At 40.4% G+C, this 27,361-nt stretch overlaps 1 protein-coding gene across 2 annotated transcripts; it reads right to left on the bottom strand.

Annotated features, from left to right (window-relative positions):
* Positions 1–12,078: 12,078 nt before the first annotated feature.
* On the bottom strand, positions 12,079–27,078 carry LOC138146199 (C-type lectin domain family 4 member K-like). Of its 2 annotated transcripts, XM_069067926.1 has the most exons (6): positions 26,842–27,076; positions 20,422–20,508; positions 17,470–17,544; positions 16,933–17,084; positions 14,669–14,784; positions 12,079–13,609 (listed from the first exon to the last, which is right to left on the bottom strand). In XM_069067926.1, exons 1-6 carry the CDS (start codon positions 26,903–26,905, stop codon positions 13,453–13,455), a joined length of 651 nt encoding a protein of 216 aa, XP_068924027.1. In that variant the 5' UTR covers positions 26,906–27,076; the 3' UTR covers positions 12,079–13,452. The 2 variants fall into 2 exon arrangements, with proteins under 2 accessions (XP_068924027.1, XP_068924037.1); XM_069067936.1 differs by lacking the exon at positions 20,422–20,508 and having other exon boundaries at positions 26,842–27,078.
* Positions 27,079–27,361: the final 283 nt, after the last annotated feature.

The raw sequence follows: 27,361 nt of genomic DNA, 5'->3' as shown, positions 1-27,361 counted from the left end.
TTTGATGTACTTAGATCTGGATCTCAGCTTTGGGTGGTGGTCCTGGGGTGAGAAGCTCCAGTGTGCCAGAGTTTGTGGTGGCTGTAGAGAGGACACCCTTCTCAGACCTCTGACAACATTTGTAGAAAACCCTGGGGATATGGAACAAAGCTCTCTCCACTTGGAATGTAGAGTTCTACCATGGCAAAGAGCTCAAAAGGCAAGTAATTGGCTGGCAAGATGAGCAAGAAGAGGAAGAAAATCATCCCATAGAATACTTTTTTGGGGACAAAAAGAATCAAAACATAGAACCAGAAGAAGTCAACAAAGGCAAAACTCCCACATCAAAAGCTTCCAAGAAAAATATGAACTGGTCACAGGCCTTGGAGGACCTCAAGAAGGATTTTGAAAATCAAGTAAGAGAAGTGGAGAAAAAAGTGGGAAGTGAAATGAGAATGATGCAAGAAAATCATGAAAAGCTAGTCAACAACTTGACTGAAGAAAATAACACCTTAAAAATAGACTAACTCAAATGGCAAAAGAAGCCCAAAAAGCCAAAGAGGAGAATGATACCTTAAAAAGCCAAATTTTCCAGATGGAAAAAGAGTTTAAAAAGTTCACTGAAGAGAATAATTCCTTCAGAATTAGATTGGAGCGAATGGAAGCTAATGACTTTATGAGAAATCAAGATACTATTAAACAGATCCAAACAAATGAAAAAAATAGAAGGCAATGTGAAATATCTCATTGGAAAAACCACTGACCTGGAAAATAGATCTAGGAGAGATAATTTAAAAATTATTGGACTACCTGAAAGCCATGATCAAAAAAATAACCTAGAAATCATCCTTCAAGAAATTCTGAAGGAAAATTGCCCTGATATGTTAAAACCAGAGGGGGAAAAGAAATTGAAAGAATTCACAACCACCAAAAAAAAAGATCCCAAAAAGAAAACTCCTAGGAATATTATAGCCAGGTTCCAAAGTTCCCAGTTCAAGGAGAAAATATTACAAGCAGCCAAAAAAAAACCAATTTGAATATTGTGGAAACATAATCAGGATAACACAGGATTGGCAGCTTCTACACTGAGGGATTGAAGGGCTTGGAATATGATATTACAGAGGTCAAAGGAGCTAGGACTAAAACCAAGAATTACCTACCCAGCAAAACTGAGTATAATGTTTCAGGGGAAAATATGGTCATTCAATGAAATAGAGGACTTTCAAGCATTCTTGATGAAAAAATAGAGTTGAATAGAAAATTTGACATTCAAATACAAGAAGCATGAGAAGGTAAACAGGGAAAAGAAATCATAAGGAACTTATCAAAGTTGAACTATTTTCATTTCTACTGGAAAAACGACAATTGTAACTTATGAAACTTTTCTCAGTATGAGGATAGTTGAAGGGAATATAAATGTGTATATGTATGCATGTATGTATACATACATATATATGTTTATATAGGAGGGTGTATGTGCATATGAATACATATGTGAGTGTGTGTATATATGTGTACAGATATACATAGAGGGTACAGGATCAATTGAATAAGAAGAGATGTTATTTAAAAAATAAAATTAAGAGGTGAGAGTGGAATATAATGAGAGGAGATAGGGAGAGACAGAATAGGGTAAATTATCTCATATAAAAGAGGCAAGGGAAAACTGTTACAATGGAGGGGAAGAACAGGAAGGCAAAAGGGGGTGGGTCAACCTTACTCTCACTAAATTTGGCTTAAGGAGGGAATAATATACACACTAAATAGGGTATCTTACCTACAGGAAAGTAGGGGGGAATGGGAATAAGAGGAGGGATAATAGAAGGGAGGGCAGATTGGGACGGAGGGTAGTTAGAAGCAAACACTTTTGAAAAGGGACAGGGTCAAAGTAGAAAATAGAACAAATGGGGGGGTGGGATAGGATGGAGGGAAATATAGTCAGTCTTTCACAATATATCCACTATGAAAATGTTTTGCCTAACTACATATGTACAACCTATATTGAATTGCTTATTTTCCCAGTAAGGGTGGGTGAAGAGAGAAGAAGGGAAAGAATTTGGAGTTCAAAGTCTTAAAATCAAATGTTTAAAAGTTATTATTCTTATTTTTTACATGCACTGGGAAATAAGATATACAGGCACTGGTGTATGGAGATCTTGCCCTACTGGAAAGTTGGAGAGGAAACGGGGGAGGATATAGGAGACAGCAAATTGGGGGAGTGGGTATTCAGTAGTATAACTGTCCTGGGGTGGTGGGTAGGGGAAAGATGGAGAGAAAATTTGTAACTCAAAATCTTGTGGAAATGAATGTTGTAGATTAAAAGTAAACATAAAATTTTTAAAAATCATGAAAAGTGAGTCAACAGCCTGCTAAAGGAGACCCCCCCAAAAAAATACTGAAGAAAATAACAGCTTAAAAAATAGACAAACTCAAATGGCAAAAGAGGCCCAAAAAGCCAATGAGGAGAAAAATGCCTTAAAAAGTCAAATTGGCTAGATGAAAAAGGAATTTCAAAAACTCACTGAAGAGAATAATTCCTTCAAAATTAGATTGGTGCAAATGGAAGCTAATGACTTTATGAGAAATCAAGATACAAACAAATGGAAAAATAGAAGGAAATGTGAAATATCTCATTGGAAAACCATTGACCTGGAAAATAGATCCAAGACAGATAATTTAAAAATTATTGGACTACCTGAAAGCCATGATCAAAAAAAGAACCTAGAAATCCTCCTTCAAGAAATTCTCAAGGAAAATTGCCCTGATATTCTAGAACCAGAGGGCAAAATAGAGGTTGAAAGAATCCACCAATCAGCTCCTGAAAAAGATCCCAAAAAGAAAACTCCTAGAAATATCATAGCCAAATTCCAGAGTTCTCAGGTCAAGGAGAAAATATTGTAAGCTCTCAGAAAGAAACAATTTTAATATTGTGGAAACATAATCAGGATAACACAGGATCTGGCAACTTCTACACTGAGGGACAGAAGGGCTTGGAATGTGATATTCCAGAGGTCAAAGGAGCTAGGACTAAAACCAAGAATCACCTACCCATCAAAACTGAGTATAATGCTTCAAGGGAAAATATGGTCATTTAATGAAATACAGGACTTTCAAGTATTCTTGATGGAAAAAACCAGAGCTGAATAGAAAATTTGACATTCAAATACAAGAAGCAAGAGAAGCGTGAGAAGATAAACAGGGGAAAAAATCATAAGGAACTTTTTAAAGTTGAACTATTTTCATTCCTACATGGAAAAATGATAATTGTAACTTATGAGACTTTTCTCAGTATGAGGTTAGTTGAAGGGAATATGTGTGTATACATACATATGTATGTATAGGAGGGTGTATGTGTACATAAATACATATATGAGTATATGTATATGTGTGTACATGTATACATAGACAGAGGGTACAGGATCAGTTGAATAGGAAGGGATGATATCTAAAAAATAAAATTAAGAGGTGCAAGAGTAATATAATGAGAGAAGGAGAAAGGGAGAGATAGACTAGTAAATTATCTCATATAAAAGAGGCAAGAGAAAACTGTTACAATGGAGGGGAAGAGCAGGAAGGTGTAAGGGAATGGATGAACCTTACTCTCATTGAATTTGACTTAAGAAGGGAATATCATACACACTCATTTGGCTCTCTTTCCATATAGGAAAGTTGGGGGAAAGGAGACAAGAGGGGGGATCATAGAAGGGAGGGCAGATGGGGGAGAGGGTAGTCAGAAGCAAACACTTTTGAAAAGGGACAGGGTTAAAGTAGAAAATAGAATAAGTGGGGGGCAGGATAGGATGGAGGGAAATATAGTTAGTCTCTCACAATGTAGCTACAATGGAAATGTTTTGCATCACTACGCATGTACAACCTATATTGAATTGCTTATCTTCCCAGTGAGGGTATTATTGGATCTTTCCAATAATCAGAGTTTTAAGAGTATACATTAACTGTGTTGACTTAAGAACAAAGACACAACTACAGACATAAGTGGAAAAACAGCTTCTCAACTTTTGAGATCATAGTCCCTTAAAATAGAGAGAAATATTGGTTATGGACCATAGAAAGGCACTGATCTACTGTGCTCAGCAGAAGACTATACCCAGGTATGTGCTGGTAATGTTTAATAACAGCTCTCCAGAAGGGAAAAAATGTATAAAGAATGGGTGAGGAGGGAAGAAGGGAAAGAATCTGGAAATCAAAGTTTTCAAAACAAATGTTAAAAAAAATATTTTTTGCATTCAACCAGGAAAAAAGATATACAGGCACCAGGGTATAGAAATCTATCTTACCCTACTAGAAAATTAATGGGAAGATGGGGGAGGATACAGAGAGAGCAAACTGGGGGAAGGAGTATTCAGTAGGCACACTATATTGAGGTTCGGGGTAGGAGAAAGATGGTGAGAAAATTTGTAACTCAAAATCTTGTGGAAATCAATACTGAAAACTAAAAATATTTTTTTAAAAGAGCTCAGAAGACAAAGTTTTCCCTCCCTGAAAGTCTTTAAGCAGAGACTAGATAACCACTTGCTGAACATATTCTAGCTGAGATTCTTTTCCAAGCATGACAGTCTAACTGGCTACTGACTTCCTATCTAACTGTCTCAATTTTCAGGCCAACAGTAACACAGATGGAGCAGAGAAAAGAAGTATTGAGAAAATATTTTTAATGTGGTTTGGGGTGGAAAATTTCCGTGAAATACATGGTCACTCTCCAATGCCATTTCTTCTTCTCCCTCCAGGGTACTTTCCTGAATTTATTCTGGGAAGATCTACCTTTACCCTCCCCCACCCCTATCACCCTCACTCTTGATCTCAATTCATTCCTTTGATCTAGAACATTGAACTCCCTTTAATAACTCAGGTCAATCAGAAGGTAGCATGACTTCATGTAAATATGGCTCTCTGTGGTGTCAAAAGACCTGGGATTTATTTCCAGACTCTATAATTAACCAGATATGTAATCTTGGGCAAGAGATATGCCAATGAAATGGAGGGAGGATAACCTGGCAACCTCTCTTGGCTCTCAAATCCCCATATATTATCCCCTTTTGTTAGCCCCTTCCTGGCTTCCTCATGGTGGGTCCAACTAGAAATAAGAAGTGAAATTTCTCCTTATTTCAAAATAAATCAGTTTCACTTTTTCCACTGGTCTGAAATTAAGTTTAATTTATGAGGTAAGAGATAGAAAATAGGAACTTTACTCCCACATACAGCATCACTGAGCAACTCAGAAATTTCCCAACTTTAAGCCACCATCTGGGTTGGAATGTCCATGTCATGAGGTTTGGAGGAAAATTCTCATTATTCCCCTGGGGATACCATCAGGGTTGCTCATTTTTACTTCTAGAACACTCTTCTTCAACAGCAACAATAATAACAATAAAATTAATAGTATTTCTTCTACTAATAATAATCAACAGCTCATCAATTTAGAGCTGGAAAAAATGGCAGAGGTCATCTAGTCCAACTCCTTCATTTTACAGATCAAAAAACTGAGGCATTTTACTTTTGGGGGGACAGAGCCAAGATGGTGTAGAGACAGCAACCCAGATGAACTCTCCCAACATGTCACTCCAAACAACTTAAAAATAATGTCTCAAACTGAATTCTGGAGTGGTAAAGTCAACAGAAGATCAGGGTGAGACATCTTTTCAGTCCAAGACAATTTAGGAGGTCAACAGGAAAGGTCTGTGACACTGGGGTGGGAGCTGGCCCCAAGTCCACAGTGGTGGCAGCAGTTTTGGTAGCTCTCAGTTCAGAGATGATAATGTGTGATACAACTTGTCATAAAGAGATTATGGGGGACTTTGAGATGACATTGAATGCAGGACTGAGAGGTATTTGGAACTCTATTGCTCATCAGAGTTCCAGTACATACAGGAGCACCATTGCAGGCAACTATGGGATAGCAGTGGTCCTGATCACATTTCCAAGGTCAAGAAGAACACTAGCATTTGTGGTTGCAGGGGATCAAGGGTCCTTCCTGGATAAAGACCAAAGCATAAGCTATGAGAATAGTGATGACATTTTCTCTCTGATCAAACCACCTTGAAAGCACCAAAACTTGCAGACCCCAAGAACTAGCTCTGAAACCAGTAGCATGAAAAAGCCCAAAGCATGGGACAATTACCCCACTTAAACTCCTCCCCAAGAACAGAGCTCAACTTTAACATAAAGTTCAAAGTCAAGAAATACTTTGGAAAATGAGCAAGAAACAACAATAAAAAGAACTTGACCATAAGAGGCTACTATGGTGGCAGGAAAGACTAAGAAACAAACTCAGAAAAATACACCAATTTGAAAAAAGCTGCAACCAAAGTATCAAGAAAAAATGTTATTTGGACACAAGCCCAACAAGAATTCCTGGAGGAGGGATGGCTAGGTGGCACAGTGAATAGAGCACCAGCCCTGGAGTCAGGAGGACCTGAGTTCAAATGTGGCCTCAGACACTTAACACTAACTAGCCATGTGACCTTGTGCAAGTCACTTAACCCCAAGTGCCCTGCCTTCCCACCTCCAAAAAGCAAAAAAAGAAAATTCCTGGAGGAGTTAAAGAAAAAGTTAATAGTAACTGAGGAAAAATTAAGGAAAGAAAATAGAATGATGCAAGAAAATTATGAAAAGAGAATTAACAGCTTAGTAAAAGAAACACCAAAATTCCTGAAGAAAATAATGTCTTAAAATGGAATTGGTCAAATGGTCAAAGAGGCACAAAAATTCACAAAAGAAAAGAACCCCTTAAAATTAGAATTGGGAAAATGGAAAAGTAAATGCAAAAACTTACTGAAGAAACCAATGCCTTAAAAATTAGGATTGGGTAATTGGAAGCTAATGACACTATGAGACATGAAGAAACAATAAAACAAAGCCAAAAGAATGAAAAGAAGAAAAAAATGTGAAATATGTCATAAGAAAAACAATTGACTTGCAAAATAGATCAAGGAAATATAACTTGAAAATTATTGAACTGGCTGAAAACCAAAATAAAAAATGCCTCCAGACATCATATTTGAAGAAATCATAAGGGAAAACTACCCCCAATCTCTTAGATTCAGAGAGTAAAATAGAAATTAAAGAATCCACTGATTATCTCTTTCAAGAGGTCCCAGAACAAAAACTCCCAGGAATATTATAAACAAATTACAGAACTTCTATGTCAAAGAGAAAATATTGCAAAAATTCAGAAAGGAACAATTAGAATTTAAGAGACCTACAGTCAGGATAACACAATATTTAGCAGCTTCCATGTTAAGGGAGTGAAGGGCTTAGAATATAATATTCTAGAAGACAAAGGAGTTAGTATTAGAACCAGGAATAAGCTACCCAGAAAAATTGAGTACAATCTTTGCAGGGGGAAAAAATGATATTCAGTGAAATAGAAGACTTTCAAGTATTATTGATAAAAAGACCAGAGCTGAATAGAAAATCTGACATTAAAACACAAGACTCAAGAGAAGCAAAGAAGATAGAAGGATAAACAGAAGAAAATAGGATGGAGGTAGATACACAGTTAATAATCATAACTGTGAATGGGACGAACTAACTCATAAAATAGAAGCAGATAGCAGAATGAATTAGAAACCAAACCCCAATAATGTTATTTACAAAAGACACATTTGAAACAAAGACAAACACAGAATTAAAATAAGTGGATGGAGAATTGAATATTCTTTAGCTGAAGTAAAAAAAAAAGAAGGGGTGGCAATTATGATCTCAGACAAAGCAAAAGCAAAAATAGACCTAAATAAAAAGAGGCAATCAGAGAAACTACATTTTGCTAAGAAGTTACTCTAGACACTGAAATAATATCAAAAAAATTTACAAGTTTCTTTGATAAAAGTCTCATTTCTCAAATATACAAGGAATAGAGTCAAAGTTATAAAAAAGGGTCATTTCCCGAGTGATAAATGATCAAAATATAGGAACAGGTAACTTTCAGAAGAAATCAAAGTTATCTATAGTCACACAAAAATACTCCACATCACTATTGATTAAAGAAATGCAAATTAAACAACTTTGAGGTACTTCCTCACACCCATTAAATTGAGAAATGCTAGAGGAGGTATAAGGTAAGCAATACCACATTAATGCACTGTTGGTGGAGTTGTGAACTGATCCAACTATTCTGGGGAACAATTTGTAACTATGCCCAAAGGGCCATAAACTGTGCATAGCCTTTGACCCAGCAAATGCCATTACTAAAACTGTATTGCAAGGGGACCAAAGAAAAAGGAGAAGGACCTATATATACAAAAATATTTAAAGCAGTTCTTTTTGTGGGGTCTAAGAATTGGAAATTGAGGGGATACACATCAGTTGGAGAAAGGCTGAACAAGTTGTGGCATGTTATGTGATGGAATACTATGATGCTATAAGAAATTAGGTGCAGCATGCTTTCAGAGAAAAATGGGGAGACTTATATGAACTGATGCAGAGTGAATTGAACAGAATCAGGGGAACATTGTACATAGTAACAACAACATTGTAATGATGATTGACCCTGGAAGACTTAGTTACCCTGATCAAGACAATGGTCCATGACAAATCCAAAAGAATGATGATGAAAAATACTATCTACTTTCAAAGAGGAAAATTATGAACTCTGAGAGCAAATAGAAGTATAATTTTTTTCATTTTCTCTATTTTTCTTGCTTATTTTGGTGACATGGCTAATATGGAAATATGTTTGGTATGATTCCACATAAATAATCAATATATTGTTCAACTTCTCAATGGGTGGGGGAAAAGCTGGAAAAAGGGAGAGAATTTGGAATTCAAATAAATGTGCTGAAAATAAATAAAAAATATTTTTAAATGAACAAAAAAATAAAATTAGGCTTGGGGAAGTCAAGAGACTTGCCCAAAGTCACAAAGCTGGCAGCCATCTAATGGAAGGTTCATACTTAGGAATCCCACCTTCTAAGTCCTGTGCTCCATGTGTTGCACTACATAATACTTCTAGGATCTATAATTTAATCCTTGTGAGTCCTTCCCCCAATATGCTCTCTATCACTTAGAACAGGGCTTCTTCACCTTTTTCTACTCACAACCCCTTTTCCCATTTAGTGTTTGGTGGCATTACATGGCCTAAGGGCATGTGCATTGCAAAGTATTCATGCTTTGTGTTCAGAACCAAGACTGCAGTGAAGTTGCATGATGCCACATGGGCAAGCATTGCCAGAAACACCTCAGACTAATTATGTGTTTGATTTTTAATTAATTTTTGGTCATTGCATGTTAATGGACTTTTTACTGTTGCCATATTTGGGGGGTCAAAACCCACAGTTTAAGAAGTGTTGATTCAGAGGATTCAAGAATGGCTTAAGGCCTACAAACCTGCTTTGAAGTTCCTCCAAGGTGAGTTAAGCCTGTCTTTGTAAAATAGACACATAACATGAAGATGATCAGATGGATTCCAAATAAGTTATTTGACTAGTCTACAAGAATAACTTTTGAAGGTTCAACACCAGTGGAGCAGGAGGTCTTCCTTCAGTGGAATTGCTCAGGGATCTGTCCTTGGTCCTGTGCTATTCAATATTTGCGTCAATGACTTGGATAAAAGCATAGGTGTCATGTTAATCAAATTTGCAGATGACCCAAAACTGGAAGGGATAGTTAAAACACGGTGATAGTCTCAGAACCCAGAAGGAGCTTGACACAAGAGCATTTGATTGAATTAAAAAAGAAAATTCAATAGAGATAAATATAAAGTCTTGTAAAACGTTTAAAGTGAGACCAAAAAAAAAACCTAGTATTACAATTAGATATTGAGAATAGCCTAGCTAGATAGTAGTTCTGAAAAAGACAGTTTGGGTTTTAGTGAATGAACAATGTGATTGGAAACTAGGTAGCGCAGTGGATAGAGCACTGGGCCTGGAATCAGAAAAACCTAAGTTCAAATCCAGTCTCAGACATTTACTAGCTATGTTACCCTGGGCAATTCACTTGATTTCTGAGTGTCTTGGTTTATCCATCTATAAAATGGGGATAATAACACACCTCTCAGAGTTACTGTAAGGATAAAATGCAATAATATTTGTAAAGCACTTGGCATAGTGCCTAGTAAGCATTTAACAAATCTTTCCTTCTCTTCCAATTGTCCCTTCCTTCTTTCTCTCTCCCCTCCCTCCTTCCCTCTTTCCCTTCCTTCTGGAGAAGACAAAACTCAGTGACTTTCCATGAAAGGAGGTATCAGACAAACATGTTCTATTTGTCTCCAGAAGCCAGAACTAGACACAATAGGTAAAATTTTTTGAAAAGATACATCTGGGCTTGATTCAGGAAAATGTCTAAGAACTAGAGCTATCCAGCAGTGGAGTGGCCTGCCTCTCAAGGGGGCAGATTCCATCTCCTGTGAAGACTCCTAACAGAGGCTGGCCAGCCACCTGCCCAACATGTTATAATGAAATTCATTTCATGTATGGACTGGACCACATAGAGATCAAGGCTTTCCAGCTTTCAGATTCTGTGATTCTGTGTGAGTCTAGGTGCTGATTAGGGATTCTTTGGGCCAGATGCTCTATAGCATGTGTCGCTATAATGGAGGGATGGGCTGGCAATCTTTGGGCTACAAGTTAACTTTGAGAACTGCCTAGTCTGACTCTCTCATTTTAAAAACTAGAGATCATTTCACTCTTTCTAAGCAAAGTTTCAACATCATGGCCAGTAACAATAAAGGACTCATTTTTAAAAACTCAAAATAAAACTGAAATTTAAAAATGAAGAAGGAACTAATGCCCAGAGAGAGGAAATAACTTGACCAAAACCACACAGAGATGTTGTCAGCACAGCTGAGACCAGTATTCAAGTTTCCTGACTTCCAGGCCTGGACAACATAAAAAGAATGCCTGGGCTTGAAAGGAATAGACATAGGTTGAAATCCCAGTTCTAAGACATCCTTGCTGTGTGACCTTGGGCATGACCTAGGAAAGATTCCTTTCATGTATGTGTTGAGCTAGAAGGCCATTTGGGTCCCTTCTTACTTTAAAATTCTATGATTCTGCGATATCACTTCCTATCTTTAGGCCTCTTTCCCCATCTGTTAAAAAGATGGAGATAATAATATATGGCATGTCCACTTCACAAGGGATGAGCTGAGTATGACACTCAACTGGCCAACCCCTTGACCATCAGGGAAAGGCACCTAAGTTGAGTAAACCCTTGTTCTCAACAGAGGCTGTTTTGGTCACTTCCCTGCCATATCTCCTTACTTATCTTTACTGGTTTAACATTTCACTTTGATTTCTGGTTACTTGAAAGACAAGTTATCTGGTTTCATGAAGATTTTCACTGTAGAAGTTGTCTTCAATAGTTATATCCAGTTATGTCATATCTGCTTGACTTTGGGCAAGTCTCTTAGCTTCATTGATACTCCATTCCTTAATGAAGGCTTTGGATGAGATGGCCTCTAAGCTTTCTTCCAGCACTAACACTATGATAATGTGATCTCTGTCATGGTCCCATCAGTGACTATTCTGAACCCTTTCCTATTCCTACCTTCCCTCATCATATCATTTCACACGCTACCTTATTATTTTTATTTCAGTTTTCTTTTGAGTTTTAAAAATGAGCCATTTGTTGTTGATGGTGAAAGTGCTAACATTTTGCCAAGAAACTGCTAACTGATCTCTGGTTTATAAATGGTGTACAGATCAGTGATTATAAATGAAACTCTGGCCTTAATATTACCAGAAATTACACATTAAGGAATAAACTTCTAGACTGTGTTCTTCATGGACCTTATGATAAGAACATAAAAACTCAGAGCCATGTGATCTCAATGTTTGGTGACCATGGGTCATTGCAGATGGTTCTCATATGTATTCACTGGGCTATCCCATTGTCCCTTGTAAGGTTACCATATCTATACATGTGCAGTTTCCAAGAATGCAGCCCCTACCCAAAGAGGGATGAATAGGACACTCTATTCTGCACCAGAATGGAATGGAGGTCTCTGAAGTCCCTTCCATAGCAGAGATTCTGGGGACATTCCTTTCTCCTCTGTGTTCATTTCCTTCTATTGGATGAGGAAGATGCCAATGGGCTCTACACTGTGAGCAGTCAAGAGGAAGAAGGGAATAAAGGAGCCTGGAGTCAGCCTTTTAAAACAGTTTAATTCCTCTGGAGAGAGCCAAGAATTGCCCATTGAAATCAAGGCTGATAATTGCACCATGTTAAAAAAAAAGATACAAAGAGCTGAACAGGTGGCAGGTACTGCTGCAAGTGTGATTATCCCTATTTTACAGATATACAAACTGAAACTGAGACAGGATTTGCTCAGGGTCCTACAGTTAGCAAGTTTGGGGGAACAGGCTTTTAGCACTTTTCCATCATAATACATTGCCCCCTCTAAAACCAGGAACTATCAAATCAACCTCTGTCCAGATTCCCAAATACCATGACAGCTGCTCTGATGACATATGGTGTCTAAGGATGTCACTGGATGGGGTTCATAGAAATGCTGTTAAAATATGGTAATGAAGCCAAGTGACTCATAAAATGACATCACTGAGTCAATTGGTCAAACTTACTCGAATCCTGGTTTTTTCATGCCAAACCTGGGGTCATATCTAGCTTACCACACTACCTCTGGTGGGACCAGACCCTGCTCTCTCCTGCCTCCCAGCCCAGTGTTATCTCTGCTAGCTTCTTAAATCTCAGAGATCTCATCAACTACCTTGGGCTCAATGATCATCTTTACACAGAAGCATCCTGATGCCCACAACCAGCTGGAACCCTCACTCTCAAACCACCTGATATTTAACTACTTGGTAGATAATTATATTCTTCCATTTTATAATTATACAGTATGTATTCTGACATGGTTTTTCTGCATCTCCTCTTAGGATGCAACCTGTGGGCTTCCCTTCAGTCTTTTCATTCCCAGTGATAAGCACAGAGCTTGGTATAGAGTAGAAACTTAATCAATGTTTGATTGACAGGGAGAGGGAAGCCAGATAGACCTTGAAGACTAAGTCTTTCAGGGGTGGCCTGAGCTGGGACCATGTAATTTCTAGGATTCATCATCAACCCAGGGGACAAAGAGAGTTTATGCATTCCATGTCAGACCCTTTCTACAGATTTGCTTCCCAGCTCAAGAGGTAGAGATGGGAAGCCTGAGAAGACCAAGAAGATTATGTGTGTATACATGCATTATATGTGCATACACACAAACACATATACACATACATATGGGTGTGCATGAAGGTCCAATGGAAGTATGCATATAGATGGCATGACTGGGCCATCACTCCAGCAATGATAAAGTGAAAATGCAGGTCTGTGGCTGCCTGATGGGTTGGAAGTGTCACTTCGCCCACTTGATCATATCCAGAATGCTCAGCTTTAAGTGAGAAGTAAAAAATGGAGCCCATAGAGCAGTTGTGGATGGTAGATGGAAGAAGGTTTGCCATGTGTGTCCATTCTTCAGACATGGGAGTCAGCAGAGCTTAGAGAGTGCCTTGGCATTCAAGGACACAACCCAGATGACTTGCATTCCCATTTACAGATGAACAGGAAGGGTAAGGAGCAGTTGTTATCATTCCATGATTGGAGTGTGTTCTTTGAAATGTGGACACAATATTCATTGTTTTCTTTGTTGTTTGGTTCATTTGGTGCCCAAAAGCTAGAGAGAGAGAAGAATCTTTAAGATAAGAGGGATTCACCCTTCATTTCCAGCTGTACATCAATGGCAAATAGGAAACCTTCTTCCTTGGGTTGGGCCTGGACACTGGTTTATTAAAAAGACTCCAAATGATGAAGTTACTGCCAGAGCCTGGGAAGTCAGAAAGATGGGAGGCCTCAGAGACATTGCTTATTAATGGTTTTTGGCTGTCTGATAAAGTCTATGGACTCCTCAGAATATTTGTAAATGCATAAAATAAAATACACAGAATTACAAAGGAAGCCAAATTCAGTGAAAAAGAGTGCCAAAATATGTTTTAAAAAAACTCACAGCCCAGGTTAAGAACTTCTGCTCTGGGAATATTCAACCTCTAACCCTCACATAGAGATCCCAGAGAGTCTCATATTCTCCCCAAACCTCTTTCTGAAGTATCCCACCCAAAATGGGACCTATGCCTTCTCCTCACCTTGGGGCATCCTGGGGTTACACACAAATGTATACATACCACATGTACATTGCACATATATTAAACACACATGCATATATCACACATATACACATACCACACCCATGTACACATTAACACACCACATACATACCCACATTCTTCACCATACAGCTCACACACCATATACACATGCACCATGTGTACACACACATGAACGCATGAATATGCCATGTACATAGACGCACCACAAATCAGACAGACATGTACACTGCACACACATCACATACCACAAACACACTTGAACATGCTTCACATGCAACATACCCTTCATGTACACATATATACTATGAGTACATACATGCATGTGAATATGCCACAATACATATTCACAATCAATACATGCACACACCACAAACACGCCCCACACATACACACATCTCACATATGCATGTATGTACACAGCCTATGTACTCACAGAGGGAAGGATGGATGGTATATGTCTTTTTTTATTCACCTTGGTTTTTCCCAGGGGCAAGCTCTCATTGTCTCCCTGGGATATTTGGAGAAAAAGAAGGACCAGAGGAAGTAGGGCAGGGGAATACTGGACTCACTCTTTGCTCTTGGCTTCATTATAATGGGTCCCATCAGTCCATCTCCAATCTGAGTTTCTTAGGATATTCAATCCAATCCAATAGTTGCTACCATCAGCTTTTTTACGAATAAATTCCTTCAGAGAGAGAAGAGGTACTTTTAAGGAATTATATGTCTCTATTTGTGCATAAATGTGCACTTTGGTGTATATATTTGTAAGTTTTCCATTGGTATGTGCAGGGATTCCTAAAGCCCAAGCCTGGCTTCTGGAACCTGCAAAGCTCAGACTGGGAAGATAGCAATCAGAACATTCCTTAGGTTAGACCATTTAGGGCATGGTGAAAGTTTTTAGGTACCTCTGAGATTCTTGAAGAACACAGCATATAACATCAGGAGAAAGAAGCAATACCCTTCATCCCAGAGAATACAGATCAGGATCAAGAGAACTCCAACATTCCCTCCAGAAGTACTCAAAGTCTGAACCTAACACAAAGTACCAATCCAAGAAGTAAAGATGGAAGAATGAACTTAAAAAAATATGTGTATATATATATAAATGATAAATAACATCCAAATCACAAACTCAGAAGAGAATAGCTTCACCATATCCACAAGCAAAGCCTCAAGGAAAAACACAGCTTAACTACAAGGTCAACTAGAATGCCTGGCTGAAGTGAAGCAAGAGTTTAAAAATAATTATGTAAATCAAAGGACAGCTTTAGAGGAAAGAAACTGAAAATAAATGAGAACTTTAAAGGAAAGACTTGGCAGCAGAAAACAGCTGGGTTAAAAAGTTACCTGAGTAACAGACTCTTTGAAAATTAGAATGGATCACAAAGAAAAAAATCAATGATTTCATGTGGCAACAAGGAATATTAAAGGCAAGGACAATAGAAGAAAATGTAAAATGTCTCATACAAAAAAAACTCACCTGGGCAACAATTCTAAAAGAGAAAAAATATAATGATATTACCTAAAATTCTTGATTTTAAAAAAAGAGCCTGGATACCATATTTCTTTTTTTTCTTTCCTTTTTTGGATACCATATTTTAGGAAATCATTCATCAAAACTCCTCAGGCTTATTATAATCAGAAGGCAAAGAGAGAGTAAAAAGAATACAATGGTCATCTCCTGAAAGAAATTCCAAAATTAAAACTCATAGGAACATAATAGCCAAAATCTAGAGCTTCCAGTCCAAGGGGGGGAAAAACATTACAAACATCTAGAAAGAAAACATTCAAACAATGAGAAATCAATAACACACAAGATTTGGCAGCAAACATTTTAAAAGAAAGGAGAATTTGAAATGTGACATTGCAAAAGGCAAGAAATACAGACAAGAAGTCACCAGAAATCTATAAAAAATGGAATGGGTATCTCTAGCCAAGTTAGTCCCAGCATAGACAAACAAGCTCTCAAGTATTACCAGAGATGAGTCAGAGACCCATGTATTGGACTCTCTGTCCAGAAACAGTTAAAGCATAGCACCTCAAGAAATCCCCAGAGAAGTCAGAAACTCAGAGTCATCATCCTTGGGTAAGTCACTAAATATCCTCGGGCCTCAGTTTCCACATCTAAAAATGAATCAATTGGCTAGATAGCTTCTGAAGTCATAAAATCACTGTCCAAGTAGAAAGGGACTTCAGGGACCATGGAATTCAGCCCATCCATAAAAATGAATTCCTTCTATACCATACTTGGCAGCCTCTGCTTATGTATGTCAAGTGAGGTCTTTCTCCTGAGGCAGCCTATCCCAATGTGTGATAATTCTCTGTTAGGAAGTTTCACCCACATAAAGATTAAATCTATCTTTTTTGTAAAATAACCATTGTTTCTGGTTTTGCCCTTTGGGACCAAATGGAACAAATCAAATACTTGTGGTTGGCCATCATGTCCCACTAAGTCTTCTCTCTTCAAGATCAAACATTTTCACTTCCTTCAGTTGATTCTGTATAGACTCACGATCTTTTGTCAACCCAGATACTATTTTGTTAATGGCCTTACTAAACTGAGATTCCTAAATTCAAAACCAACCCTAATACTCCACATGTGGTCCGATCAGGGCAAAGGACAATGGTACCATATCACCTCTATAGTCCTATATGCTTTTCCTCTCTTTGTGTTCAATAAAATCTGGATTTTCGTCATCTGAATGGGAGGCTTTGTCTCTGTCCCTTGAAATCTGAGGCCAAACGAAGAAAGAGGGAAGTGATGTGCCCATGGACACCCAACTTACTGACATGTCTGCCTCCCACCTCTAAGATCCCCAAGGGTAGCACTGACCTGCTCTTCCACTGAGGTCACTGAGGTCAAGTGGGAGCCAAGTGACACACAGGACATCTCAGCCTCTTCCCAAGACTTGTCCATACAGGAAAAGTAGTAGAGACTTCCATTGTGGACCACCCAAGCCTCTGGTACTTTGTGCATGAGATTTTCTTGAGAAGAAAGAAAATCAGGAATTGGGAGAGAACACGACCAGAGCTGATTCAGGTCTAGCTCTTCCTGTCTGGTCCTCAAGAGCTCTGAGGATGGGGCAGTGACCAAAGCTTTGCCAGTATGAAGCAGAGTCTTCCTATTGCCTTCTGATCAGAAGCCCCTCGGGGTCCTGGTGCTCCAGACAAGGAAGACATTTGGTGGGTTAGGAAAGAAGGACTTTTCTCTCCCTCTTTCAGGAGTAGCCAGGATGAGGGATAGTGAAGAAGGAGGAACCAGCTGCCTGCATCTTAAATACCTTCCCATGTGATGCTGAAGCTTGAGTGATGGAAGGACTGGACTGGGGGTGGGCAGCAGCACGAAAGAGGGAGGGGAGGTTGGACTTACTGTTTTCTGCTCTCAGGACTTCACTGGAGGCTTGGACCTTCTCAAGTTGATCATTTTCCCCTCGAAGATCTAGGACTACATGGGGGTGAGAAGGAGAGAAGAAGCCCCAAGGGTCAATCTGGCATAGGGTTAATTCAGTAAGTCTTGATTAGGCTCCTGCTTCACCATGTGACCTTGGGCAAAAATTCTACAGAGCTGGGATTAAAGCACAGTCTCCAGCTCCAGATGCTGAGCTCTCTGCACTATCCTCCATCGCCTACCTTAGGTAGTACCTATGTACTGTTTTACTATCCAATAGGACATAAGCACTTTGTGGTCAGGGACTTTTCATTTTTGTCTTTGTATCCCAAGTACCTGCACAGTATCTTACATGCAGTCATGGTAAGTCACATGACCAGTCTGCGGTCTCAGTTTCCTCATCTGTAAAGTTAGGTGGTTGGACTAGAAGACCTCCAAGGTCCCTTCTAGCTCTTAACCTAGAATCATAACTACATACAAAAATTATAAAGGAAAGTACAAAGAAATTTCTGGGGAGTGGTCCTCTTGTCAGAGATGGTACTCAAGCTGAGTTTCAGGAAACTGGAGATGAGGAGCAAATACACACATACATACACATATGCACATAGATGTGTATGTATGTAGAGTCAATCAGGGTTAAGGGACTTGTGCAAGGTCACACATCAAGTAAGTGTTGGAGGCTGGATTTGAACTCATGTCCTCTTGACTTCAAGGCCAGTGCTTTATCTACTGTGCCACTTTCCTGCCCCAGAGTGAGTATTTTTTAAATTAAGAGGGTCATTGGTCAGGGAAGTCACTGATCCATTTCCTCAGGTCACAATGGGCTAGATTGAGATTTTACAGGGCATGGCCCTTTGTTTAGAGAAATCTCCCTATGGGGCATGGCTATGGTCACTGGTGCCTTGCCAAAAGGATACCCAGAAACTTTGACGATTGGGTGGCTGAGACTCAGGAGGAAGGTGGACACTGATTAGACAAGCAGTCCTTTTCTGTGGTCTATAAAAGTAAACTAACAGATTGCATACAAGCCCAGTGTCTGACACATAGCAGATCTGTGGCCTTGGTGAAGTCACTTAACCTTCATTTAGCATGGCCCAAGGATGGGCAGCCCAACACCATAGGGCTTGCACTCGAACAAACCCAGCAGCCATCTAGTACAGCTCCCTCTCATCTGTAAGTACCAGAATCATTACTGATTAGTTTACGGAGAGTTTCCTTATGGGAATCTCTCTACGTAGTTAGAATCATAGGTCTGGACCAAAAACAAAAGGAACAAAAGTGTGTGACCAGTAACAATAGCACATGTATCTAATTTTTTATGTGTATCAGAGTTATTAAAGTAGAAACAATAATAGCACCAACTGCGAACGTTTACATAGTGTTTGCTGTCTAGGGCACTGCGCCTTTATTGTGCCTTAATTGTGGGGCTTTACAATTGTCATCCCATCTCTCCCTCACAACAACCCTGGCAGGTAGGTGCTATTATTATCCCCATTTTATAGTGGGGGAAACTGAGGCAGACAAAGCTTCAATGACTTGCCTGGCTCATTCACCCAACAAGTATCTGAGGTTGGATGTGAAGTCAGGTCTTCCTGAATGGACTGCTAGTGGCTCTGATGATGCCACTTTTCATCTGTGTGAACTTGGGAACTCTCCCGACCTCTCAGAGGCTTCAGTTTCCTAACTTGTAAAATGGAAGGGGTGGTCATAATAACGATCATGCCTAGATTAGTTAGCACTTTAAGGTTTACAAACCACTCTACATATGCTATTTCATTTGATCCTCACAATAAACTAGTGAGGTAAATGCTATGATTATTCTCATTTTACAGATGGAGAAACCAAGGCAGAAAGCAGTTAAGTGACTTGCCTAGGGCCACACAGCCCATAAGCATCTCAGGTAGGATTTGAACACAGGTCTTCCTGACCCAAAACTCAGCATTCTATCTACTGGGGTGCCTAGTGGCCAACATAATCAGATCGTAAGATATAGGTTGGGAATGGACCTTTGATGATCTCCGCAACCCTGAGGTTCACTGCTGATATTTGACAGTTACTATATTATTTTATTTGAGCTCTATGACAATACTATCCCTCTTTTACAAATAAGAAAAGGAAATATTGTCTTGGTTTGGTTCTTTAGGGCCCATGGCCACACAGCTAGGAGGTGTCAGAGGCAAGACCCACAGTTCTTTCTGAAACTCTCCATGGAGCACCCTTGGCTCCTTAGCCCAGGGTTGATGGCACCACATCATCTCCCTGGGCAGGTGGCCAGATCCCAGGCATTTCTCTGTCCAACTGCCCCTCTTGCTGTTCTTTACCCATGGGATACTCACCAGCATGTCTTTATCTGTCCTCCCTCCTCTTAGAATCTGTAGCTCCCTTCTGGGCCCCTCCCTCTTTGCCAGGGAGTTTTTTTTTCCTGATTCCCACAACCCACCCCAGCTGCTTGTACCTCTCCTACCCCCACCCTGCCTTGGGGAAACACTATTTATTTTATATTTCTTCTGTGTATTTTTGTTGGTTGGTTTCAGTATATTCTGGTATATTTGGTATTCTCTTAAGAGGGGATGTTGTTTTTCCTGATAGAGTGTAAGCTCCCTGAGGGCAGGGCCCAATTCCTTTCTGCCCATTTATGTCCCCAGTGCTTAGCACACTACCTAGCACATGGTAGCAGGCATAACTAAAGACTTACTGACAGATTTTTTAGAATCCCCTTTGCCTATGATTCTTTTCCATTCCAGAGAAGCCAAACAGGGGTCAATAGTATGCCTGCTCTCCACCCCACCCAACCCCTTCCACTACCAAACCACTACAAGAGCCAGTCTAAAGACTCCAGACCCTTCCTCCTCCCAGGAATTGCTCTGCTGTTTTCTCTCTACCTGATCAGAGAAAGAGGTTTGCATCTTGGAGCCCTTTGAATGGGGAACTTACGAAGAAGAGTCATAGCGGTCAGGGCTGCAGCCAGGGCAAGAGCCAAGAGAGCCAGGGCAGTGTGGATGGCCTTGAGGATCCGGTATGCTGGAAAGGAGGCGTAGAGAAAAGGGTCCTTAGCAAGCACAGCCTCTCTGTCAGTCACTGGCTGCACTCTCAGTATAGGAGAGTATGAACATAGTTTCAGGGCTCAAAACTCATCTCATCTAAATTCCCATTTTACAGATGAAGAAAGTAAGGACCAGAAAGGTTGGTTGGCTTATGAAGAATCACACGGCTAATAAATGAACAAGGCAGGATAGGTCTTCCTGACCTCAAGCCTCACACTCTGTCTGCTGTGCTATGGAAATGGAGCACAAATCCTCAGAATAGAACCAGGATCAAGGAAAGGGAATAAGCATTTATTAAGCACCTACTATATGCCAGCACTGCACTAAGAACTTTACAAACATTATCTCATTTGAGGCTCACAACAACCATGGGAGGTAGTTATCCCCATTTCACAGATGGAGAACTGAAGCGGACAGCAAGGAAGTGATTTGCCCAGTCACTCAGCTAGTAAGTATCTGAAGCCATATTTAAACTCAGGTCTTCCTGAAGTCACCTGCCTGATCACTGTGCCACACTATTTCAAATACCCCCTCCTCCAGGAAGCCTGCTCTGATCCATCTGGTCCAATTGGTAAGAACACTTTCTCCCTCAGAATCCATACAGCACTCTGTTTCTTGCCTCTGGAATGAACTTATCCTGTGCCATGGGGTATTGTAGCAGCCTGTGTTTCCATCTTTTCCCTTTACTAAACTGGGCTTCATGAAAACAGGAACCTTATCATATCTTCTCCTTTTGTGTGTCTGACAGTGCCTAGCACAGTGTTCTCTGCTCCCCGGCACCTTCCATTCAATCATTTATTCATACTATAAACAATATTAAGGGTTTCTTGTGTCCAAAGAACCATGTCAGTCACTGGAGAAGATCCAAAGTTTAGAGAAGTCCTCATTCCTGTCTTCAGGAAGCACATAGTCTAGTAAAGGGAGAAAATGCAAATACAGGACACTGTGAATCAGAGTATCATAAGATGTGTATTGGTCATCCAATAAAAAGGTGCTGAACAGCATTGAATTTAGTGTGCAGCTCTGAATGCGGTTCAAATCTCTTCTCCCACCCAGGAGGTCCATCTGGGTCTCTATTTTGGCGGCTCTATCAGTCTGCCAAGCAAACAGCGAATAGTGATTGACTAGCCCCTGTGGCATGACTGGCGAGGAGAGGAGAGAAGCAAGAAGGCAGAGTAGGACAGCAGCTCTGAACGCAGCTTCAAAACCTCATCTGTAAAATGGCAATAATGACAGCACCAGTCTCACGGGGTGTTGAGAGGATCAAATATTTGTAAAATGCTTGACATAGTCACCCAGAATGTAATAAGTCCTTGATAAATGCTTGTTTCCTTCCCTTCCTCTCTCCTTTTATCTCTCCCTCCTTCCTTCCTTCTTTCCTTCCTTTCTTCCTTCCTTTCTCTCTCCCTTCCTTTCTTCCACTTTTCCCCCTCCCTCCCTTCCTCTCTCCCCCTTTCCTCCTCCCTCCCTCTCTTCCTTGGTCCCTCCCTCTCTTCTCCCCTTCCTTCCCTGTCTCCCTTCCTTCTTCCCTTCTTCCTTTCTTTTCCTCCTTCCTTCCATATTTGTATCTGCTGAATAAATTAATCCCCATTTCCTTCCCTCACTCCCACCCTACTAGGAATAGAATACCTTATGAAGAATATGGAAAATGACAATCACTCTAATTAAATTGTTTGATTTCCACTTTTCATTTTTTATTATTTTTGCTTGTCATAGGGGTATATCAGCTTGTGACTTGTGTTTGATGTCTATTAAATAAATTTAACCTCCTCCTCCTTCAACCTTCTTCTGGCCCCACCATGATGATGGAGAGCCTAGTGGTCAGGGGGATATCTAGAGATTAACTTCAAGAAGAAAAGAATGGATAGATTTCATTAAATAATTGGGTGTTCATTTATTGATTGCCTTCCATTTGCTTCTTTCTGCATTAAGTCATGAAAAAGTCCTGATAACCAATTAAAGTCTGAGCAAATTACATGATCATAAAGGCAAGGAGTCCACCCTTAACAGAAATCAGCTTTGGCCAAGAGCCTCTCAGGATGGAGCACTCATGCAGAAAACAGATAGGATATGTAATCAGTTTTCTCATTAATCACCAGGGCAACCAAAAGAGAAGGCAAAGGACCCTGGAATTTGCTTCACACACATGTGCAGGTTTTGCTGTGACTTCCAGATACTTGCATTTCTGCTGGCACCACGTACTACCTACAAGTGTACACTGTGCCAATGGGTCTCCATCCCAGAAGTGGAAGTGAAAGGGCTGGTGGAACAGATCTCTACTTTCCAAGTTATCTGGAAGAATGGTGTGCTGCAATATGAGAAATGCTTCAAGGAAGAAACCAAGAAAAAGGAAGTAAGGAGGCAGAGGGGAATTTTCACTTTCATCCCGAGGTTAGAGGGTGAAGGAAAATGAGCTTGAGAAAGAAGGGAAGCAGAAGAGCCCTGGACTTTGGAAACTAAGTAACAGGTGTAAGGTTTTTCCAGTAAAAATGGAGAGCTGGACCTTCTCTTGAGCCATTGTTTGTACTCACCATTATGAAGAATCACAAATGAATGGGCATCCAATAATGGTCAGAGGGAGAGATGAGTTGGGGGAGGGGGGAGGTTAACATCTCCATTTTGAGAGGTACTCAGTTGGCTATTTTTTTTAATTCACGTAAACAACAGAGAAGACTCCTTTCTTCCCAGGACAAATACCTGGGTTCTGACATAAGGCTTCTGGAGACTTGTCAAATTTTGCAATTACAATCTGCTTAGAGAGTTTCGTGTGGGATAAAAATGAAATCACCAGAAGGAACCACAAAAGCATTGCTAAGAATTATAGTCCTATGTTGAAAAAGAAAAAGAACGTGATTCCTTTAGGAGCATTGGTGTTTTCATCTCTACGAATAAAGATTAGAAGATTCAGAAGAGAAAGACAAATTTGAGACATGAAGAGCTGATCAAAATGACAATGTCTGAGGGTATTGAGGGTATTTATCTGTAGCTCAACAGAGAGATTTGAAAAGTACTTGTCCAAGGATGGAACATACATAACAAGGGCTATTAAAAAACCTATTTGCTAAATGATCACTAGAGTTTTAAAATGAGAAGAGATTGGAAGGGAGAAAACTTTCCACATAAATCTAACAAACCCGGTAATGAAGAATATCAATTATTACATAAGAAGAATGATAAAAGAAATAACCAGGAAATAATCTCTCCCAAAAGAAGGCCAGCAATAATATTCAACATCCTCGGATGTCCAAACATAAATGCATGATAATAAATAGAATGAACAAGAGACCAAAAGCAGAGAGTAGAATGTGACCTAAATATGACTGGAGCTTGATAGGTTGGGATTTACACCTATAATGCGGTTCTGGATGAAAAAAATAGATAAGTGGGCCAATACTTTATCATTATACAGTAAGAACATATATTCTATTTTATGAAAATCCTCTGGAATTGATTGAATGGGGAAGGGTGGAGAGATGACATGATGGACCTGTCCTTTGGTAAGATCATTTTCATGGCTGAATGGAAGATGGGCAGGAGTGGGGAGACCCTTGAGGCAGGCAGACTAACCAGTAGGATATTACAATAGTCCAGGTGGGAAGTGATGAGAACCTGTACAGGAGTGGGAGGAGCAGTTTCAGAAGAGAGAAGGGGGTGTATTCAAGAGATGTGGCAGAGTTGAAGTCTATAGCTTAAATATAGGGGATAAGAGATACTGAAGAGTCCAGGATAGCTCCTAGCTTAGGAGTCTGAGTGACTGAAAGAGTGACTGAAAGGATGGTAGAAGGGAAGAGGGGTAGAGTTTTGGAAGGAAGGTAATGATTTCTATTGTAGACATATTTAGTTTAAGATGTCTACTGTCAAGATGTCAGTTGGAGATGCAACACTGGAGATCAGCAAAGGTTAGCACTAGATCAGTAGATCTGAGAATCATCAGCATAGAGATCATAATTGAATCCATAAGAACTGATGAGATCAACAAGTGAAATGGCATAAAGGAAGAAGATAGCCCAGGCCCAAACCCTGGAGGTCACCCACAGTTAGTGGGCATGACCTAGAAGAAGATCCAGCAAAGAAGACTGAGCAGAGGTAAGACAGGACAGGAGGAGAACCAGGTGAGCATAGTGTCAAGGAAGCCTAGAGAGTAACGAGAAGAAAAGGACAATCACCCATGTCAGGGGCTGCAGAGAGGTCACGGAGAATGAGGACTGAGAAAATGTCACTAGATTTGGCAGCTAAAAGATCGCTGATCACTGAACAGAGCAGTCTTGCTGGAATGATGAAGTCAGAAGCCAGACTGCAGAGAATTAACAAACTTCAAAAGACGGAGGAAGTAACAAGGGGAACTGGCCCTGATCCTGAAAAACATGGAGGGACTGGTTACTGAAATAGACATTACAGGAACCTTGAAGGCAAGAAGGAGAAGGCAACCAGTGTTTACAGTAGAGAAGGAGAGGAGAGTCAGGCGGGACGAATGTAGATCCCTAGGTGTAAAAAGGGCAGGTTTCCTTGTACAGGGATAGGGCAGATTAGTTCAGAGAGGTTGTGACTTTTCTTGAGTGATGCAGCTAGCAAGCAATGGAGCCAGCCCAGCCCCACCCCCTCCCTTACCAGGGCTGTCTGTGCATCTCCCCTCAGCTTTCTCTGTTTTACAGGGATTCCTAGCTCAGGGTACAAACAAACCTCTCAGGGGAGATGAGTCTCAGCTCTAGTGGGCCCTCCTATCTGTGGTCATCCCCCCCACACACACTTAACAGTGTTTTATTTTTTCCAATCACATGTAAAAATAATGTTCAACATTCACTTTTATAAGATTTTCAGTTCCAAAATTTTTCTCCCTCCATTTTCCCCTCCCCATCTCCAAGATGTCATGCAATCTGATATAAGCTGCACATGTACAATCATATTAGACATATATCCACATTAGTTGTGTTGTGAAAAAAAGAATCAGAACAAAAGGGAAAAACTCTGGTCATTTCTTTAATGGGTCTTCCCACACCCTCCTCTCCCCACCCTCAGAGGGCAGGTAGCATACAGAGAGCTAGCATTGCTCCTGGGTCTGGAGAGACCAAATCTAACCCATCCTCCTTGTGACATCTCTTCAAACTCTTCATTAAACATGGCCATCATCTTCCTCTTCCCAAGCCTTCTATTTACTAGGATAAATAGACCCAGTTTCTCCAATGTATAAAGTCAAGGTCCTCCCTCACTGAGACTCCCCTCCTCTGGACACTCTTCATTTTATCAAGGTCTTTCCTAAACCTTGAGTTAAAAACTGAGCGCAATACTACAACTGTGACAAGATGGCTGGACTGAGAAGTGGATAGAGCCCTGGACTCAGTCAGGAAGACCCGAACTCAAACCCAACCTCGGACACTGTGTGACATTAGATAAATCACTTATCAGCTGTCTGCCTTAGTTTCCTCATCTGTAAATAATGATAGCACCTCCCTCTCAGAATTGTTCTGAGACTCAAATAAGATAATATTTGCATAAGGCTTTGCAAACCTTAAAGCATTAGATAAATGCTACTTATCAGTGTTATTGTGCGGTCTGACAAGAACCACATTCAGGAAGCTTCTTATCACCTTATTCATGCTATATCTAGGAGGGGCCCCAGACCATTGGATGTTATAGTGAGAAGGGACCTTAGAGACCCTCTGCTCCATTATCTACTCCCTGAAGATAAGTGACTGATCCAGGCTCACACAGCTTGGAAATGGCAGACCCAGGAACTGAAGTCAGGTCTCCTTCCTCTCCACTCAAGACTCTTTCCATTAAACCCTGAGGCTTCACAGGCTATTGGTTCTGTCTTGCCCCCTCTCTTAGAATATGCACTACTTCAAGATACAGGCTAGGGCTCATCTTTCCTCTGCCTCAAACCCCTGGCTCAGGACACAGAGTGTACTTTGGGTAGAACGGGGTGAGCCAAGAGAAAAAGGACTTTTGAACAATGGATTGCCAAAATTTAGTCCCCTTTCTCTTAAGTTACATCCCCATCCCTGCCCCCAACCTTCTGGCTCCCCCAGTAGCCTTTATCCACCACAAGAGAGTTAAACCATGGATGAGACAGCCTTGTGAAGAATATGCCAGAATTAGAGTCTGAACCACCTGAAGTGGAAACCCACCCCAATCACTTATGAGCTATTTGACATAGCCCTGGGTAACCTTTGCAGGACTCAATGTACTCATCTATAAAATGAGTGGGTTGAACTTGATGAGTTCTAAATGTCGCCAGCCCTGGAATGGTAATCCTGATTTCCCTGGACTTGTCTTCTTCTCCACCCATCTCAGGGACTCCCCAACATCTTACCCTTTTCAGTCTGATGTGATTCATCTTTCTGGGTCACCTTTTCAGAGATTTTCAATTGGTCCATCCTGCTTCTCCTTGAGAGCAGACTAGCCAGTGGGATCTCTTCCCAGCTCTGGGTCCTAATGGAGAGAGCAGTGCCCTTCTCATAATCAGAGAAATACAAGAGGAAGTGTCAGATTCAAACGTTTGGCTCCATTACTTCCTCCTCATTGTTCCTCCAAGAGCCATGATGATGATCCAGTGGTCAGCAGTGGCAGAAAGTGGGTGATGCTCTCTGTTCCCCTTCCTTTTTCCCTAATTCAAGAGCTCCCCTCTTCCCTCTTTGCCCTGATCTTACTTTCTTGCCAATAAGGAAAAGAGGGGAAGAGCAGAAGAATGGTAAGTATTGTGACATGGTGGAAAGACAGCCAGGAGTCAGAAGATCCAGAAGGAAGAATCCAGAACTCTTGTTATGTGTGTTCCTGGGGACCATAGAGAGATCACTTGAACTCCCTGTTGACATCCTCACTTGTGAAATGGG

Source organism: Petaurus breviceps, unplaced genomic scaffold, assembly GCF_028583685.1.
Source record: "Petaurus breviceps papuanus isolate PSGF00001 unplaced genomic scaffold, PetGlider_PUasm1.0 139, whole genome shotgun sequence".
NCBI classification, from domain to species: domain Eukaryota; kingdom Metazoa; phylum Chordata; class Mammalia; order Diprotodontia; family Petauridae; genus Petaurus; species Petaurus breviceps.
This window is presented reverse-complemented; position numbering and strand designations above follow the sequence as displayed.

Excerpts from the sequence above, each read along its gene's own strand:
- LOC138146199 (XM_069067926.1), bottom strand. The coding sequence starts at position 26,905 with ATGGACCAATTGAAAATCTCTGAAAAGGTGACCCAGAAAGATGAATCA. Across the intron at positions 17,545-20,421 it reads GACCGCTATGACTCTTCTTC|TCCTAGATCTTCGAGGGGAA; the intron begins GTAAGTTCCCCA and ends ACCCCCATGTAG. Across the intron at positions 14,785-16,932 it reads TGACCTCAGTGGAAGAGCAG|GAATTTATTCGTAAAAAAGC; the intron begins GTCAGTGCTACC and ends CTCTCTCTGAAG.